General features: G+C 52.0%; 2 protein-coding genes across 10 annotated transcripts in view; both read right to left on the reverse strand.

The window, feature by feature from the left end:
* Positions 1–269: 269 nt before the first annotated feature.
* On the reverse strand, positions 270–16,826 carry DUS1L (dihydrouridine synthase 1 like). 7 transcript variants are annotated; one of them, XM_090059505.1, is made up of 14 exons: positions 16,573–16,818; positions 16,101–16,347; positions 14,128–14,236; positions 13,130–13,180; positions 11,300–11,412; positions 10,181–10,263; positions 9,835–9,938; positions 5,279–5,423; positions 4,886–4,982; positions 4,427–4,515; positions 3,576–3,748; positions 2,990–3,027; positions 1,170–1,346; positions 270–735 (listed from the first exon to the last, which is right to left on the reverse strand). In XM_090059505.1, exons 2-14 carry the CDS (start codon positions 16,335–16,337, stop codon positions 652–654), a joined length of 1,500 nt encoding a protein of 499 aa, XP_089915631.1. In that variant the 5' UTR covers positions 16,338–16,347; positions 16,573–16,818; the 3' UTR covers positions 270–651. The 7 variants fall into 7 exon arrangements, with proteins under 7 accessions (XP_089915631.1, XP_089915635.1, XP_089915634.1 ...); XM_090059509.1 differs by having other exon boundaries at positions 1,170–1,245; positions 3,576–3,739; positions 16,573–16,816; XM_090059508.1 differs by having other exon boundaries at positions 1,170–1,245; positions 16,573–16,814.
* Positions 16,827–17,144: 318 nt separating this feature from the next.
* Positions 17,145–19,450, reverse strand: part of FASN (fatty acid synthase) — a 116,875-nt gene continuing 114,569 nt past the window's right edge. For all 3 annotated transcript variants that reach the window (XM_090059498.1, XM_090059497.1, XM_090059496.1), the window contains one exon: positions 17,145–18,823. In XM_090059498.1, the coding sequence (XP_089915624.1) occupies positions 18,686–18,823 (138 nt within the window). In that variant the 3' untranslated portion in view covers positions 17,145–18,685. The remainder of the gene's footprint in view (positions 18,824–19,450) is intronic.

Raw genomic sequence — 19,450 nt, forward strand, 5'->3', positions numbered from 1 at the left:
TTGATGTTTGCTGGTGCTGGTTGTCCTTTGCCACGGCGACGTAGGTGACCAGTGGGACTCACCCCTTCGGGGATGGTTTTCTCTTCAGGTCCCTGCCCACAACCCATCGGGGGTACAGGTGCTACGCTTACCGCTGGCTGCCGTCTGCAGGTGGCCCAAAGAGACTGGGGGCATTGCCGCAATACATCGAGGACATCAAATAGTCCCCCAGACACTGCCACGTGCATCTGTTCAGCTGCTTGCATTTCCATCAGCACAGGAGGCTGTCCTAATTAAAAAAGATTTATTTTCCCATTTTAAGATGTCACAAGAGGGCTAATAAAGGTATTACAGGCAAGTCATGACCTTGGCACACATTCCCCTTCTTCCCCAACTGCAGCATTTTCAGGCCATCACATTTGGCTCAGTCCGCTGAAGTCTCAAACACATCATGAGAACGTTACGTGCATCCTTTTATTTCAAAGGCAGGACATTTCCCTGAGTAAGCGTCTGTGGAGCTCGTCCAGCAGCTGATCGTACTCTGGATGGTGGGTTCTTTGGCCCAGGGAGGCAGGTCTGCAAACAGATCTAGTAGACTCCAGTTCCCAAGGTCTCACACTGCCCTGTCGACCACCTCCGTGAATGCAGCAGACTCCCCCACATCGGCATTTGTCATTTCAAGCCTCTGTGTCTGTGTTTGGCCACTTTTCCACACGAGGGACTTTTCATATTTGGTTCTAAAAAGTAATCCATGACCTGAAGCAAGAAGGGGGACAAAAGTCCAGTGACACTGAAGACCTGCGTGGGGGTGGGGGAAGAGCAGAGCAGGTTGGGGAGGCTACAGGCTGCTAGGAACATGGACACTGGCACACTAGGCTGGCACTGGTGCACTCCAAGGCTCAACTGCTGCTGCTCTTACCGCTGCATCCCCACAGCAGTCAGTGCTGAGCACAGGGCTGCTCTGAGAGGCAGAACACACAGACATTTATATTAATGAAACAGCTTGAAGGCTGTTTAATTGGTGCGTCTTAAAAGGGGGGGGGTGGAAAAAAAAAAAACCCCACAGGCATGAGGAAGCAGAGCTGTCACCTCCCTCCCTGCTGTGTTCATTGTTCTCGCTCCGCCGGTTGGTTTTTATACAGTAGCTCAGTGCCCTTTGGCTGAGGGTGGAATAGGAGAGCATCACTTGCCTGGACAATCTGCTGTCTCCTTAAAGGCTCTCTTCTTACAGCATCCTCGGCACAGGTTAAACACACATTTGTTCCCCTGGAACAAACACAGATGCACGCATGCACGCACGCACGCATTAGCTCAGTGAAGAAAAAAAGTTCTTCAAGAAACAGTTTCCAGACAGCATAAGTCCAGCCCTGCATGGTTGAGATGTCTGAAGTGAGCGCTTTCACACTGGGTTCTTGCACCCAACAATGGGGCAGTCAAGCTTTAGTTTGCTGCAGTGAATGGGGATGGCGAGTGTGTAAAAATGAAATGAAAGCGTGTGTGGTAAGGAATGCTTTGTGCTGTTGGGAAACCAATCCAGTGTTAGAACCTCAATGCCCATTTCCAGGGAAACCACCCCGCCTGACAGAAAAATCCCACCAAACTTCACCAGAAAGGCAGACAGAACGGCAGGGCTGGATAGGGCCTCAGGAGGCCATGTTCAGTCTGACTGTCTGCTCAGGGAAGGATCAGCTAAGATACTGTGAATTCATTTCAGAGACATGTTTAACTGTGTTAGTTTTTGCCATTTCTCCTCAGAAGCATCATCTGAAAAAGTGCCACCCAGCGTAAGTATGTAATCTGATCAAGAAAACCACCTCCATATTGTCAGGCTAGCGTGTGCCCATGCATTTGAAAACAATAACCTAGGATGTGAGGCAGAATCCAGGAATATGAATTGAAAGAACTCAGGGATGTTTGGCAGCTGAAGGAGGGCATAAAACCATATCTATTTTATTCAACTGATTTGCAGCACTTGTCTGCCTTTCATTTCTGGTAGAAGCCTGTGCAACATGATCCCTGCACATGGAGAGAGAGAGGTGGGAACACCATGCAACACAGTGCTAGCAGCAAAAAAAGCTTCAAAAATCAAAGCCCTAAAGATGCCTCTTACTTCCTGTGCTACATCTGTTAAAGCATCACAGTTGTGGCTTTTTGTTCCAATTAGGAATGGAAAGCACTGTAATAAAAGCCCTGCCCATCTCTATTTGCTATGAGAGGCTGTTCGCCTTTTACAAGGAACAGCTGTACTCTTCAAATACCTGCGTGTGTTTGCACCATGGATCCAAATGCTCCTGCTATTCATGGGCTGGAATGAGTTTGATTAGCAAACCTTTCCAGTGGTGAAGTCTGGATGAGCCCTGATAACCCAGGTGAATACCTCTTTACTAATGGAAGCCCCAGGGCTCACAGGGTCACGTTTCTCCTCCCCATCTGCCTTGCTATGCAGCACCAAACGTGTGCACGAGATGCAGACTGGACTGTGCCTCAGCTTCATTTCTTGGTCTGCCTTTTGATTTCCTACTGTCACAGGTGCCCAGCTGCTACCCAGGACCTGGTCCTGGCACTTCTCAGCAACAGACTCATTCACATTGTTAATCTTTTCAGAAAGCTGGAGACACAAATGCAGCACAAGCCTTTGACCCAGCAGACAGATGACTCCCCATGCTATGATTACTGGGAGGTCATCTGTTCAGGGATTTGCATCTAAGCATGCTGGCGAGCCTAATATTTAATAACGTGACTCTCTCCAATGTTCTAGCAATTAGAAGTCCTAACCAGCAGCAGCTCAGCACACAAACCAGACTGCTCTTTCCACAAACAGGCATGGCAGAATGTCTCCAGCAAGCTGTTCAGATCAGTAGCTTCACCTCAGCCTCTGCTAAAGTCCTCTTGTCAAATTAGAAAAAGGCCTTTGCCAGTGCAGCAGCTGTGCTAGTCATGGTTTGCTGGGCTCCTGTCACCAAGCTTCACAAGGCACGGGCAAGGGGGGGGGGGGGAAGTGTCGACCTACCTTGGGGTTTCCACACTGGTCACATTTTGCATATTTGGCTGGAAAAGATGGAGAGATGAGGTTATGCGCTATCCCAGAACGCCAAGGGTGTCCAAGAGCACATGTCTGAAGCTCTGGGGTCACACAGCCTTGCAGCTTGGGAGGGGACTCTTTTGGGGAAACAGTTTCCACATGGGAAGACTGAAAAGGCCTTGACAACTTTCTTTTAAAGAGAGCAATTCTGTGGGTAAACCCAGCCTGGGGAAATCCCAGCCCCAAGGAATTGAACAAGCGGAGGAAGCTGCTTAAAATGGACGTGCATTTTGGCTTTCAACAACAGCGGCCGCTGCTGATTCCAACAGGGTGTTCAATGTGCCTTGAAATTAAACCGTGCAGTCTCAGGGGTCAACTGCCTGCCTGCCCCTTCCATACAGGCTCCCCCTGGATCAAGGGTCCAATTCCCAAAGGTTTCAACCCCACCTTTTGCTTCACTTGCAGAAAAACTTTCCGCAGCTAAGGAGAGAAACACGGAGGTGGTGGCTGCTGCTGGGAGATGGTGCAAGCAGCTTTCCCACACCCCACGTAGGAAGAGGACAGGTTGCCTTACGTTTCAGAGATGGATCAAAGCTTTTGTTTGGATTTCTCAATTTTTTCTTTTGTTTGTTCTTTGACAGATCAGAATGTCCATCCTCCTCATCCTCCAAGGAGCGCTTCCCTCGCACACTCTTTTCAGTCCCACTGCTTCCATTTTCCTTGCATATCTCCTTTGGCCTGAAAGGTCTGGAATCATTGTAGGGTCACAGAAGGGGACAATCAGGTGTTTTAGCTATACTTTCACAGGAGCTTAGGTAAAATGCACCGGCTGGCACAGCCACGCCAGCAGGAGCATAACTAAAGTTTGAATTTGGCTTTGTAACACAGCATGGAGTTCAAGGGCTGCTAACAGTGAAAGACAGATCTGCTATCTCCCTGGTGGCTAGGGAGGGGCACTAGCAAAATTAGTTAATGACATAATAATGTCTTGTTCCCAGAGAGAATTAACTCTGATCTTTGCAGGGCATGACAACTCCTAGTTGGTCATTGTTTTCTGCAACCCCAGTCTTCACCCTAGTGCATGCCAGTACTCTAAAGCAGTCACTTGCACACAAAACCAGGCACTTGGACAAATGCTGCTTGCATCTGCCAGTGGAGCAGAGAGGGGTCTGTCACCTGTGCTGACAGCATGTGGTCAAGGAACTGCAGCTGCAGCATATGCAGGCCTTCTTTTAAGCTCCAGTGGATCTGCTTTTTTTTGTTTTTCATTTTCTTCCTGGACATGAGGCACCCTGGTGTTTGCTTGTTTGTTTTAACTGAATCTTTTTTGGGAGGAGAATTGGAAGCTCATGTGTTGAGACAGGGTCACACCTGCCTCCTGTCCCGTAAGTTCTCTTGGGACCAATGCCAATGTGGACAACTTACCCTGGCCTGATATAAGGCTGGCAGATCCAGTGGAAGAAAGGCAATCCCCCACTTGGCTTTTCTCCTTCTTTCTGATTGGTGATCTCTTCCTGCAGAATACAATGAAGCCCATGACACCTTTGGTCTCATGGTCTATAGTCTGCAGCCTCACATGCCAGGACAGGCATAAAATGAACTTTAAACAATTGCCTACTGACAGCTACATGTGGGGACACCCTCTTCCTCTTCCCCACCCCCCCAGCCCCTCAAATAAACTGAACACATAGCAGATCTTAACCCTAAAGGCAGTATTACATCCTGTACAGGAACCAGTCTTGTGAAGTAAGGATGGTATTTAGGGAGCTGGGTTGTTCTGTCAAGTTCCAGGACAGCAGATGAGTGGGGCAGATCAGATGTGGGGGGCAGCCGCCAGGCTCTCAGTCAGGCCAGTGATCTAGAGTTTGGGGCCCACTGTGGTACCTGGCAACGTAGCTTCAGCTCCCTGCTGACATCCGCAATGCCCTCTAGAGTCTTCGCTTTTGCCAATTCATCACGCAGCTGCTGGTAAACTTGCAGCCTGAGACAAATTCCAAACACCTAGTTACTTTCATTCATTGTCTCCAGGCTGGGAAGACAACAGTACGCTCTTTACTGCTGCAGATTTCTCTCAGCATATCTGCCAATTTCCAGGAGTTTGGCTCCTCCTCACTTCTATTCTCCCTAGTTCACCATGCAGGGCAGGACCATGCCATTCAAAGTAAAGGAGTAGACAGCCATTGCTTCTGCTTGAGACAAACATGAAAACCTGGCCAGAACTCTCCCAAAGAACCCTGAACTTGCTAGGCAGGGTGAACATGCTCCAGAGATACTCACGGGTGATGCCACAGCTTGAAGAGATGAGCTCTGACATAGGACAGTGGGCAGGGGTACTGCTGCACTATCTCCAGGTACTCCTCAGCCATCTCCCACACCAGAGGGTTTTGTCCTTCGAACAGAGCTGGGTTATGAAGGTTACCCTCTGGGGAACAAAACACAGAAATTCTCAAACATCCCATTGTGTGTTGGGGGGGTGGGGGGCATGGAAAGCTGGTGCATCCTGGAGCTAGACCAGGTATTCCCTGGCCTTTTCCGCCAGCCAGAAATAAGCTAGGTGTTTAGTAACAGGGATTAAGGACAAAAGGGATTATCTAGGTGGACTTCCTCTATGTCACAGCGCATTACATTTCACCCATTACCACAGTAGTGAGCCCTGGAGCAAAAGAACATCTACGAAGGTGTGGAGTCTGCACTAGATGATATCAAGAGCCACAGACTGTACCGCCTCCATAGGCAGGTTGTTCTGGTTGTTCGCCTCTCTCACTGCCATAAACAGAGGTCTGAATCTGCTTCTGAATCTGTCTGGCTGCAGCTTCCAGACACTGGCTTTTGTCTTGCCTTTCCTCATAGGCAGTATCCTTCACAGCATCTGATGAAGTGAGCTTCAGCTCACAAAAGCTTGCATATACATACACACACATATATATTATATATACATATATATATATATATATATTATATATACATACTGGCATTATCGGCAGTCAGCTTTTTTTGGCTGGCGTAGCCAATAATGTCACTGATAAATGCCATGTGCAGTTCACAGCATGCAAGTAGAAAGGAATGCAGCTGGGCAGCTTGGAGAGCAGTGTCCGACTGGCAAGTCTGTGAGGGGAAGGGACGTGGGGGGGCAGATCAAGGTCCCCATGACGAGGAAGGGAGTGTGGCTGGGGCTGGGGCAGGTGTTGTTCAGCCAGGATGGGCAGGGAGCGGGATGGAGCTATAGGCAGCTCGTCTGGGGGGCATGCAGGGGTGTGCAGCAAGGGGCAGCTCCCCATTGCTGTGTGCATTCCTGGGGAAGGCACAGGGGGCATGTGCCCCCTGGATTTGTGTGTGGTGGGAAGGGCAGGCTGTGCACTGCGGGCTTGGGGCTAACCTCTTTCTGGCAGGAGAGGACAGGGGTGAAGGGGTGGCTGTGCCACCACTGCCCATCCCAAGCACAGCACCAGCCTAGCCCTCCCCGGCTCAACTACTGGCTGGGAAGAAGCCAGCACAGCCCCCTGCCCTGAGCCCACAGCCTCCTCTTGCCCCAGACACAATTCTGGGGGGCACATGCCCCCCCTTCCTCCCCCAGCTGCATGGTGGCAGAAACTGCTCCCCCCCTCCCTGCCCCCCCGTGGCTCCCCAGGCGAGCTGCCTGCGGCTCCATCCTGCACCCCGCCCCGGCTGGGCAGTGCCTGCCTCAACCCCACTCCCTCCCTCATTGTGGGGGCCATATCTCTTCCCTTCCCCCACAACAGACTGACTGGCTGGATGCTGCTCTCCAAGCTGCTGGGCTGCATATTGGCTATTGGATCGGTATCAGTCACTATGGCTGGTTAATAAATCAGCCTTTGGTATCAGCCAGAAAAATCTTTATGAGTGCACCCCTAATATATATGCTTTGGTTAGTCTATAAAGCTCAAATCTACCCTGCCTTCTACTTGCTTTGTAATACAAGAGTCCACTAGTCCCCAGCACCTTCTCCTTCTGTTCCCCGAGATGAAACCACTTCTCAGTCTCCTTTGCAATTAGCTGAACAAATTGAGCTCTTTATACCTTGCAGTGGTGGAAGGCAAGAGTAATCTCTGTCCCTCTTCCTTGCACATCTTCCTGTTTCATGACCTGTATACAGCACCTTCATCTCCAACCCAGGAACAGATCCCTAGAGCAGTCTAATTGCAACTCCATATAACAGCACTGATATCAGCACACTTCCAAAAGCTGTGGCTCCCCCAGGGGATGAGGATATTATGCTACTTTCAAAACCTTTGGTGGTAACCTCTGCTTTTGTTCTGGCTTTGCCATCAAGCTTGACATACAGGCTTCAAAAAGTGCCCAAGAATATTCCACAGACCAAGACTCTAGATTTGAGGCCCCTCTGCTGTTCCTTCCTCCTCACAGACACTTCCTATAGGCTGAGAAACATGCTGCAAAAGACCCCAGATCAAAATATTCCCTTTCGACCTGTATCAACAAGCTGAGAAACAATCATTTGTATTCAAGTGGAGAAAAACCCACCTCTTGCACACAACTGAGATGCTTCAGAGTGACCCCGCCCCTCCTCCCTCGCCTTGTGATCTGATCTTGAAATCAGACTGTAATCTCCCCCAGGCAGGAACAGACACAGCACATGCAAGGACCCTTACAAAGCCATCTCAGTCTATCTGCCTGCCCCAAGGCAGGAGAAATACACCTAGGCCATTCCTGATGGGTTTATTCTTAAGAACTGTCTGTGGAGATACATGTCCTGTCATCTGGCTGCACCTCTAATTACAAAGTTTTTCCTGCTATCAACTCTAAACCTTTTTGTAGCAAATCAAATTATCCTGCACCCAGTTACTTTCTGTCCTATATAATCGCTCACAATCCTTTTATACCCAACTCTGACATCCTGGAAGGCTTCCTGGTTATCAGGCAACTCTCCAGTCTCCACTCAGCACTACAATGCCTACACCTGCTCATGGATTTAATCTGCTGTTCTGAACACCTGCCTGTCATCCTAGGGGACCTTATGGAAGCATTCCCCAAGGAAGACCCTTGCACTGGGTAACAATCCTTCATCATCCCATTCAGAAATATTCAGAGAAGTACGGCTGGAACGGAGCCACAGCAGGGGTGCACCAACAGAAATTTTTGGGGCCTATACCAATAGTCAATTTTTAAGGAAGCATATTGGCCAATACCAATCTGATTTCCAATACACAGCTCAGCAGCTTGAAGAGCAGTGTCTGGCTGGTAAGTCTGTGGTGGAAGGGAAGGGGGAAGATGGAAGCCCCTGCAGTGCAGAAACAAGTGGGGCTGGGGCAGGGCGTGGGACAGAGCTGCAGCTTGTCCAGGGGCACAGGAAGGGGGTTATGGCTCCTGCCGCTGTGCACATTCTGGGAGTGTACCGGGGGGGAGGGCATGTACCCACAGATCTGTGCAGGGCATGGTGGGCTGCGGACAAGGTTGAGAAGGGCTCTTTTTAGTGGGGGCTGGGGGGGAGGGGCAGCAGTGGCCCTGGGAGCAGGCTATGGGGGGCTACAGCCACCCCAAAATTCACCATAGCCCCCCATCCCCATTTCCCAGTGCTGCCCCTGCCCGCTCCAAGCCCAGCGTGGACTAGCTCCCATGGGAAGAACCCCGCTCAGCCCTGGCCTCCACCCACCCTGATCTGTTGGCTTATGCCCTCCCCTCCCCTGTGCCCTCCTGGGGTGTGCGCAGCAGCGAGAGCTGCAGGCCCCACCAGGTGAGCTGCAGCTCTGTCCTGTGCCTCGCCCCACCCCAGCTGGGAAGTGCCTGCCTCAGCCCCACTCCCTCCCTCACTGCGGGGACCTTGATCTGCCCTCCCCACACCCTTTCCCTTCCCCTTCCACCACAACAGACTTACCCGCTCCATGCAGCTCTCCAAGCTGCCGGGCTGTGCTTCTTGCCGCCTATGTGCTGTGCTGCAGCTGCGTGCATGCGTGAGGCATTCATTGGCCACATCAGGCCAATTTCTGATGCACTCAATTTGCTTTATATCAGTGCCAATCCAATATCAGACCAATGTATCAGTGCACCTCTAAGCCCCAGAGGTCGTCTAATCTAACCCCCTGCCTGAGACAGGATCATCCCTATTCAAACCATCCCACACAACCATAATCTAAACTCTACATAAGACTATCCTCAACCCTGATGCAATGTAAATCTAATACCCTAACCTGCCACAGGTAAAGCAGACGAACCACAGCAGCCAAGGTCCTGCTTCTATGAAATGTCAAAATATGCTCAAGAGGTTCTGGGTAGAGGGTTACGTTCCCCACCACAGAGGAAGACAACCCCCATCCCACCCTAGGTTCATCCCAATCTGACCATGGGATAAAATTCCTTCCTGACCCCAACTACAGTGATCAGTTTGACCTGGGGCAAAATACTCTAGCCAGGAGCCTCTGGCTTTGCTCCTAGCAGGAGAATCAGCACACTCCTATCACTATCTCCAGCTGTAGCCAACACCCAATGGCTCTGGAGAGGCTTAAAATAGCTGGACACATATTCATTTGCTTATAGTTGTTCTTAAATAGCCTAAGGCAACAAAGACCCAAAAAACTTGTGCCGACTAACCAGACTGTGTAACTTTTGTTTGAGTCACCCAATCAATGCCATTTGAAACTCACTACGACAATACAAATATCCAACGATTCCTGTTTTGGCTAAAGAAGGGGGCAGGAAGAGAGGAGGAAGAGGAGAGATGGGGAGCAGTCAGCTGTAGATGAAAGCCATGTCTTGATTCTGGCTGGAGGTTTTATCTGACACAGCAGTGACATGGATCCACCAGCAGGCCAGCAACAATCGTTAGCTACAGCTGAGTAGGAAGAGGTCACCCTCCTTACCGGCACTCATGACGCCCTGCACTCCTGTCTTCTGAAGACACTCCTCTACATCCCGGAGGGACTGGATGTTTCCATTTGCAAACACAGGGATGCTCACAGCCTTCCTGCCCCATGGAAGAGAACAAGAATCAGAAAACAGAATCCAACCTGTCCACTGTCTGCTTGATCCATCTACAACTTATGCTACCACACGTGCCTGCTTCCCCTGCAATGCTACTGCACTGAAACAAAGTATGTTTACAGAAGCTCAACTCAGCTCTTCGGCATGGGGTAAAGGGCACGGGGCACACTTGCGTGCACACTTTCCTGGGCACTCTCCCTCTCAGCACTGGAACAAGTCACTCACCTCACAGCCTTGATGTGCTCCCAGGATGCCACACCAGCAAGGGGCCCCTTCTGTTCCTTAGTGCGGCCATGGACAGTGAGCAGCTAAAACACAAGGTTACATTTAGAAGTTCAGTTTATGAGTCAGAAGAACCACCCCCAGCAGAGAACTGTCTCTTGCCCCACAACGCCCAATGACTCTGAAGCACGTAGGGATTCTGCTCCCACAGAAAGGCACATACTGCAGCTTAGTTTCGGGCTCCTCTCAGAAGCCCACCCCCACACAGGACGGGCATTTCCTGGGGAAGCCAACAACACACCTCTGACACAGACTGCGATTACTGAGGACAAGGCCAGACTGACAGAAGTAAAGTTGTTGTCCTCCACCACTGATGGACCCTCCCAACTTTGTGAACTTAAATCCTAGCAAACCTCCCACTCTGGTTCTTGTGTGGCTGTCTCCGTGCACAGGGGCCTTTCACAGCCGTGGACTCCATGGCTTCAGGTCGCCTCCTGCAGCTTCCTGCCTCAACTACGCTCTGCCATTTTGCTGACATTACCCAATTCCTTCTGCGGCCTCACTCCAAGTTCCCCTCCAGCTGCAGAACCCCTTTCTTCTGCCGGCAGAGTAACACCAGCTCTGCAAGCGACAGGAGGTTTCTGCAGCCACTAGGAAGCCAACCAGAGTACAGCGTATCCTTTCTACCAGCCACCAGGAGCCCTGTCACAGCTGGCAACACCCAGGGTGCACCGGGAGCCCTGCCAGCACAGCTGCCGTAAAGAAGCCGGGCACAGCTGGCCGCATGGGCATGTACACGCTCTGGTAACTTCCCTGCGGCAGGTGTCTGCCACCAGAAGGCATGTCATTCAGGCAAGCCCCTGGACTCTCACTCCCAGTGAAGGAGGCAGCATGGTGCAATGGTTAGAGCAGTGGCCTGAACTTAGGATTCTTTTGTTGACAAAGCTCATGACTGTGCAGCTGCGAATAAATTACTCACAACGTCTCTGTGTCTTATTTTTTCTACCTGTAGAATAATATCACCTAGCAACCTCCCAGAAGCAGAGAGAATTTGGGATGAAAGGTGTGTTCTCTGGGGATTCTTGTCTAAAACAAGAGCACAGGAAAGAGCTGCCTCCTTACCTGGCAGCCAGCCTTCTCCAGCATCTGTGCATACTTCACCGTCTTGTCAATTTCTGGGAAAACACGGATTTTGCATGTGATGGGAACAGAGAGCTTCTCATTAGCCAGCCAAACTGGGAAAGGATTGAAAAGACAGGTGAGTGGCTTGCACAATGCTATAAAGACTCTAGCCTCCACAAAGCCAGCCATCGGCTGTGGTAAAGAATGGCCAAAGGCAGTTGCCTGCCCCTCTGCAGTGTTTATCCTGCCCTGCCCACTCCATGGATTAAGGGAGGGGTAGCACAGCATAAGGTCAACTGACCTCTGGTGAGGACGGCATCTAATAGCCCATGGGCAGGCAATTATTTTGGGTGGAGGGCCGCTTACTGAGTTTTGGCAAGCCATTGAGGGTTGCATGACAGGCAGCCCGGGGCAGATAAATAGCAATTTTATAAACTTTTTAGGGGCCCCGCAGGCCAGATACATCCAGCCCGCAGGCCGCATTTTGCCCACCCTTTTAATAGCCCCATCCACTGGCCCCACCATTTCCATTACCAAGACTTCACCTTTAAGGACTTTCCTGGCTCCCTTCCTCCTTATCCATTCTCAGCTCTGATCACAGCACCCCCTGCTCCTTCTGCTCTGCAGCCATGACAGCCTTGACTTCCCACTCACTCTGTCTGTCTGTCAACCACCTTCCAGGCTAACAGCTACCTCACTGTGGCTAGGCAGAGGCCCTGTGCTGGACAGCCGATGGAGACTGTGGGCCAAGATCCTTGTGCCCCTGCCACATGACTCAGGACCTGTGCCAGACACCGGGGGTCCCTCAGCAGTGCTCTGCCAGTACCAGGTGCCTCACAACAAGCCTGTATGGATGCCTAGAGCCAGCCAGCCAGAAAGCATGGGCTGTGCCTGAAGTCCTGCCCCTTCTGAAACAAGCTGCCTGACTGCAGGCCCTATTCATTTGGGAGGCAGAGCCCAGAACCTCTCCTGAGGACTCCTCGCCAGTCTTTTAAAGGAGTGAGTCTTGCTTATGCCTGCATTTCAGGGTATAGCTGAAGGTGTCTGCCTTCTACAGATCATCCTGGTAGTTAGAATAATCGGTGAAACCTGGGTTCAGTTCCTTCCTCCTGCATCTCCCATCGCCCAGGAAACTGCTCTAGCCCCAAGCGTATCCATTCTTCTGGGTGACACACTGCTTCCCTTGCCTAGGAAAGCCGAGCCGTGGTGCAGCAAAGAATTCCAGGTCAGCTGGGTCAGAGAGGAGCGTAAGACTAGACAACTCTACTGCGCCCGGGTCAGGAGAGGCACAGGATATGGGCTCTGCTCCACTCTGCTGTCCCGTGGACAACCCAAAAGCAGGGAACATGGGAAGCCAGGTTCTAAAGGAAAGTGTCACAACAGCTTTTTGTGGGGAGCCCAATCCTGGTGGTGCCTTTGGGCTATGCCCCAGGAACACCTCTCAGACCAGGCCCCAGGGTGCACAGGAAGAGGACTGTTGAGTGCTGGGTCCTGACTGAACTTTGGCAGGAGACAGAACTTGCCTGAGGCAGCTCCGGGCATGCAGATGGGTGTGACTATCAGCATTCGGGGACCTTTAAAATCCAAAGCAATTGCCTATTTGTTCAGCAACTCAAGAGTGGATCATAAATCTGGACTTGGGCACTGTAAGCAGGACTTCAGACACTTAAGTCTGTTTGTGCTTCCAGTCACATGTCTTCTAAATGTTGAACTACCAGTGTGCTCTGGTGCCAAAAGCATGCACATACCGTAGGAGCAGGACAAACGCCCCTTGGTTAGCTGCCCCCTGCATGCCCTCCCAAAGTCAGAGAGACCCCTTTGGAGACTTACTCATTCTCTGGAGAAGATCCCACTCCTCCTGAAGGAATGCTCCGTAGTGCCCTACAACAAAACAGCATAGTATGGGCTGGCACAGACAGACAAGTGGTGACCCTGAAGCTTTCTGCTTTCTACACATGCAAGGTTCCAGCTGTGTTCAGTTTCCTCACTGATGAATACTCTCCTCTGACCAAACCCGAGCAGCGAGATCATGCTGCCTCCCAGTCCACAGCAGTTTTACAGAACAAGCAAAGCCCCACACCCTGCTTTCATTGCTGCTCCCTGAGGCTGGCTCACCAAAGAGGATTCTGACACTGCCAGTTTCATGTCCTATTTTCAGGACTCATGGAAATAGCCAGGGTCTATCAGCCCTTAAGGCACTGTGAAGCTCAGGAATTAGAATTTTTAGTTTCTCCATCCTTCTTCCAGCTCAAGTGACCTGACCCCACCCAGAACTGCCCTCCCACAGGCATCCATGCAACCTCCTGCACTTTCTGCAACCTTGATTTTCTAAGAAGTTATGACAAAGGAGCTCTGTGCAAGCACCTCTGTAGGGCACTATGGAGAACCCTGAAGAGCAGGCATAGAAACATCTATTTTAAGTGAAAATTTATGAAATATTTTGACCGTTTGAACAATCAGAAAAACATGTTCTAGTTCTCTGGTACGTAATCATTCTGGGAAGAAAATTCTGGGTACATGAGTTGATCCAGGAGTACTTTACAAAGCTCTAGTTCAAGCAGCTACGTGGAATTCTACTAAAGCATCTGGTTTTGGCTTCAGTTAGTTAAAAGATATGAAACCCAGTACTGGCTAAAGTGGTATAAACATGCCTGATTTCAAAGAACGGCAGCCACTCATATAAAGGCTGAACATAAGTTAATTGATTGTAATAGGGTAGAGATTAGCGCCTGGTTTGTTCATTAGGAGCTTAGGTTTGTACATAAAGAGCTTTTATTTGCAACAGTTCCACTTGATGCATTAAGCATTCAGGTTTGTACATACAGTACCTCTCTTTGCAATCATCTGAGGACAACCCAAATTCAGGTCTATGGCATCACAATAATCCTGAGCCAGCGCTGCAGCCTGGACAAACACTTCAGGGTCATTGGCACAGAACTGAAAAAGACATTCACAAGTAAGAAGTCAGTCAATGGTCAGCTCCATGCACTGGCAAAATGCTACGGTTACACGCCTGCATCGAGGAGCCCATTACAAAAGTATGTGAACTCACACTTTGCATGGGTCAGATTAAAGGCAAACAGCACTTCTCAACCGAAGGGAGTATGTACCCTGTGACACTTGCCCAGCTGCAGAGCCACAATTTGAAATGGCAGCACCCCAAAAGCTCAGCATGCCAGCTTCCAAAACTCCAAGGTCATGGAAACACAGGATAAATACAGAGTCGTAACCCAATTCACACGTGCCAAGGCCTGATGGGGGCAAACACCAGATGGGAAGACACACTGTCCAGATCCACTTGGGCAGAGCTGAAGCATTCTGAAGATGCATGGGTGTTGGGAGAAGAGATAACTGGCTTTTCAGTCAACTCTTGACTTCTAGATACCAATTAACCCCATTAGTTATCAGAAGTGGATACTGAGCCCACACAGAGCTATAATATGCCTTTAGCCAGCTGAGCAGCGGCACAGGCCAAATGAACACTTCAGCTAACATACAAGACACAGCACTTTGTTAAGAGCAAAGGAGGTCTGTTGTGTGCTGTTTTGGTAAAGAGGGCCCAGCTAGTCCAGGCTAAAAGTTAGGCTTTTTTACAGGTTTTGCAAAACCCACCATGAACAAAACTTGTTCCATACTGACATTGAAATAAAAAGCCTGCTTGGACTTAAACTTCCCCCAACAGGATGTGGAACAAGCACCGAGCACTGCCTGTTCATAGCCAGTTTCTCCACCAAAAGCAAACACCACAATAAGCAAAGACACCATCTGGGATATTTACAGGGTAAACTAGCCCCATAATGAGCTTGGGCTCAGTCTCACCTGTGCCCAATTTGCTCCCTCCACCATGTGACTGGCCCCAGGCCTGCTGGGAGATAGATATAAGGGCAGCTTGCAGCTAGAGGGGGTTCAGGCCCCAGTGCTCTACAGGGAGGATAACAACTTGTTGTGGCAGCTCCTAAGTAACCAGTGCCTGGTCTGTGAACTACAGAGACTAAAGAAAGGGCCTGTGCAGGGCATGGTGACCAAGGAGGTGAGTAAAAGCCTGAGAAACTAAAGCCAACCCACACAGCAAGTGAGTGAGCAAAAGTAATGGGAAGGCCTAAGCAGCTAGCTGCAGTGCACGGGAAGAGCTGGAGCCTGGGAAAGCAGAGGACAGTGCTTGCTACAGCTCAGGGCTGCTCTATGGAGGTGGGTCAGACATCCCTGTGGGAAGCAAGCTGGGCCCTGGGTGAGGTCAGTTTAAACCCCTCCCAGAACCATTTGGGGAAGCTGCACCCCACAGGGTGCTGTCCAGCCCCTTGGCTGGATGTGTGGAAATGAGCTGCATGCGCTGCTGGGCTAGGCACGGTCCTGCTGCCACATGGGAGCTCTGGGTTTAAAAATCAAAATGTCCCTTTCTAATGACTCCCCGGGCGTGACTGGAACAGCAGTGTGAACACCTGAGCTTGACACGGAGTTGCTGGAGAAGCGTGGACAGGCTCAGCCAGGTGTGTAGCCATCTGTGCTGACTGCACGTGCTTTAAACAGGAAGAACATAGTACTTTCAGCCTGCCCCAACACTTGTCCTTGATGGCTGCTCTTGCGGTCTCCGCACTGATCAAAACCCCACCACTCCTCACCTCAGCTGAAGGCAGGTGGGTGCCGCTAGTGTTGGCAGGACACACAAGGTGTGAACAAGGGTGTCAGCACAAGGTGCCCTGGGAGCGGCCTGTGCGGGGGCAGCTGCCGAAGCAGGCACTTGCCACGTGCTGGCACGTGGGGCTGGCTGTGAGCCGGGCGTGGGGTCCTGGCTGTGACCTACCTGCACGATCAGTGGCCGGTCCTCAGGGCACACATCGCAGTACAAGTTCTCCTTGCGGTAGTTGGCATCCCTGACGAAGACCTGGGCGTGCAGCATGGGTGTGTAGCACAGGTGGGCCCCGTGGCGGCGGCTCAGCAGCCTCCAGGCCAGCTCGCTCTGGTCCACCATGGGAGCCACCACGTAGCGCGCGCTGCGCAGCGTGGTCCTCCAGAACTCCTCCCCGTGCAGCTTCGGCATCTTACCCGGCCTGGAAGGGAAGTGACAGCGCGGTTCTGGAGGCCGCCAGGGGAGAGGAGCAGAAAGGTGTGCGTGTGGGGCGGGGGGGGCAGCAACCGCGGAGCCCCTGGCGGCGGGGCACGGCCAGGCCCGGGAGCGCACGGCGCCGGGGCCGGGCCCGGAGCATCGCTTGCCCTGGGCCGCGGGCACGGCCCGCGCCGGAGTGGGCGGGGCTGCCGCGGGGCCGGGGCGGTACCTGCGGGCCCGGGGCGCGGCCGGGCCGGGCCTGCCTGGGCGCTGCAGCAGCCGGACGTGCCCCCGCCATCCCGCTCCGGCGGCGCGCGCGGCCCCGGGCCCCCCCGGAAACAGCGCCCGGCTCCGGCGTTCCGCCCGCCCCTTCCCCGGTCGGCCGCCGGGCCGGGGCCGGGGCCGGGGCCGACGTCGGCGCCGTGCGGCTCGGCCGCCAGGGCCCGTCGCTGTGGGGTGTTCCCGCGCCCGCCCCGCCCCGCCGCTCGGGGTGGCCGGGCCCCGCCTCCGCGACACGCCCCCCCCCGCGTGCCCCCACGAGCCGGCCGGGGTCGCCCGCCCCGCACCCTCATCTCCCGCCGGTTGCTGTTTTACAGCCTCCAGCCCCGGTTTCCCGGCCGCTTTGGGCTTTTTAGCCAAGACCTGGATGATTCCAGACTACTACTACTACTACTAAAGGAGCAGAAAGAAGATGGAGGGACCGGGGGAAGGGACAACCAGCGACCCTGTGTTTCAGCTGCAAAGGAGATCCTCTCTGGACCCGCATGTACGTAACCATGACGAAGACAAGACAGGACACAGTTTAATCTTTTCAGCTCACGTTGTATTTGCATTTCAGATTTCACACAGAAATGTTTCATTCAACTAAAACCAGCTCCCGAGCCACGATCCACAGAGGCTGGTTCCCCGGCTCGGCACCTGCCAGGCCAGAGCCGTCCCCGTGGCCCCCCCATGGGGCCAGGTCCCAGCGGGAGCCAGGTGCAGCCTCTCCCAGCTGGTGCCGGCGGCTCCCCGGGTGTCCTCTGTATCATAGGTGCAGCAAGGGCTCACCGGTTTCCCTAGAGACAGATCCAGCATAGCAGAGACCAGAGAGAGAGTTTTCTGGACACTAAGGTTTTTGCCACTTTGAAGAAGGCATCAAATCCTTTAAAACCACTTGCCAAACTGGTGATGCTGGTAAGCCATGTGGGACTTCCCACCTCACAGCTGAGAGGAGACGTGTGCACGGCTGGCCCTACGCCGAGGTCAAGCCCTGCTCCGCATGGGCATCTGTAGCCAGGCCTGAGCTCTGGTTTGGGACTTGTGGGTGGGCAGGAGGACTGGGAAGTGGAGAGGCCTGGTTCAGAGCCATGGTCACCAAAGAACAGGCCAGGGTAATGCTCCCTAAGGGGGTTTTAAAAGAAGGACTGGGGTGGAGAGGCTGGGGGTGGCTAGGCAAGGAAGGGGGGAGAAGGGGCCAGTGCATGTTGAGCAGGAGCCTAAGCGCAGGGCCTGTGCAACCACGTGCTTGGGACAGCTGCGGGGGCACACTTGCTCGCAACTCAGCCCACATTCAAGTGGCCTCACAAAGGACCATCTCCATCCATCCATCCATCCATCTGCAGCCCCTCTAAGGAAAGAGCAGGTGGTGCTGTGAACCCTTCTACTCTTGGCAAAGCTGGGAGAGGAAGGGAAACTATTCCAAAGATGCACTTTGGTTTAACAAACTGGGCAGCTGCACTTGGGAGATGGAATAAAAGACCCCCTTGCCCCCCCCCCCAGGGTGGGTTGGGTTTTTTTCCCTTGAAACCTATGGTAACTTAAAACTGAGATGCTTCTAGGCTGATGCAATAAGATAGGTAGACTGATTCAAAAATTGAGAGAGAAAAAAAAAAGTAAAAAAAGCCTCAATGAAATTCTCTTTCCAACTTAACTACAGCCTGATTCTTCACAGATCAACAAGAGTCTCCAAAATCAGCTGCAGCACCCCTCTGCTCACTGGGCTTGGTTAATAAATCACTAAATCACTTAGCCTTTGGCATACCGTTAAGACAACAAAACAATACAGAGCACAAAGAGACGTCTACTCCTAACATTGTTTTTCATACTGCCAAAAAAAGTGTAGAAAGTAGCCAATGTGGGTCCACAGAGCAGTGCAGTGAGACAGTCACAACACGAGAGAGACAGAGGGAGGGAGGAGGGGAGACAGACAGACAGCGACCCCCCACAATCCAATATCATCTCATCTGCTCTGCAGACGGGTCTGGGAAGTCCTGCTGACGGATGAGTTTCTTCGGATCTGTCATAACCGGGGTGACGTTGGAACTCTCTCTCAGCCAGTGACACCGGGTGAACAGGAGGGTCTAACCCTCTCGGACGCTGACCCGGGGCTCTGCCAGCGAGCTGTGGATGATCCCGACAATAGTCTCAATGCCATCTTCCTCCAAGAAGGTGCGGTGATCTCCTTCAATGACATGGACTGAGATTTTCCCATCACAGACCTACATGTGGCAAAAAGGTAAAAGAAAGAGTATGGTCCACGCAGAACTACAGCGTATTTTAGTTCCCCACTTGTTGCCTCTTATCCAGAAGACACAAGAGTCTCCAAGCTGAAGGAGGAACAAGCGTGAAGCTTTCTTGCTCCTATAACATCATCTCGGTTTCGGCTCTAGGTCCCTTTAGTTCCCAACAAAAAGCAGCAGCAGGCTCGGGCATGCAGGAGCCGGGCTGTTAGGCTTCCTGCCTTCAGCTCTAGTGCTGGCAGCTGCTTTCCTCCCTGCTGCCCCAAGGAATGAGCTGATGCTGTTGGGCACTGGGGTCCTCAAAACATTCACAAAGCTGTGGCTGCCCCCCTCTATGTCCTTACATGCCTAGTACCATTCTAGTATGTGCAAGTCAGGTTGTGGGGGGCAGCAGTGAAAAAGTCCTAAAGGGGCAGGACACCTGGATTGTGGTATTGGGGAAGAAAAGTGAAGGTTCCTTTGAAGAAAGCTAAAAACAGTTTTATCCTATATGCTATAGACCAAGTAAGTGGGCAGAAGGCAAAAAACCATTTTGCTTTTAACTTCTGGTTTCAACTGACCCCTTTTCATCTCCAGGCTGTGCGCTTCAGGGCACAGATCTCTCCC

This window comes from Crocodylus siamensis, chromosome 8 (assembly GCF_052110815.1).
Source record: "Crocodylus siamensis isolate JL-2025a chromosome 8, ASM5211081v1, whole genome shotgun sequence".
In the NCBI taxonomy this organism is placed as follows: Eukaryota; Metazoa; Chordata; order Crocodylia; family Crocodylidae; genus Crocodylus; species Crocodylus siamensis.

Bases quoted from the DNA above. Each gene is read 5' to 3' on its own strand.
- DUS1L (XM_090059504.1), bottom strand. From the start codon at position 16,337: ATGCCGAAGCTGCACGGGGAGGAGTTCTGGAGGACCACGCTGCGCAGC. The intron at 9,939-10,180 runs GTGAGTGACTTG...TCCATGGGGCAG, and splicing joins GAGCACATCAAGGCTGTGAG to GAAGGCTGTGAGCATCCCTG. The intron at 1,347-2,989 runs GTAGGTCGACAC...TCAACCATGCAG, and splicing joins ACCAGTGTGGAAACCCCAAG to GGCTGGACTTATGCTGTCTG.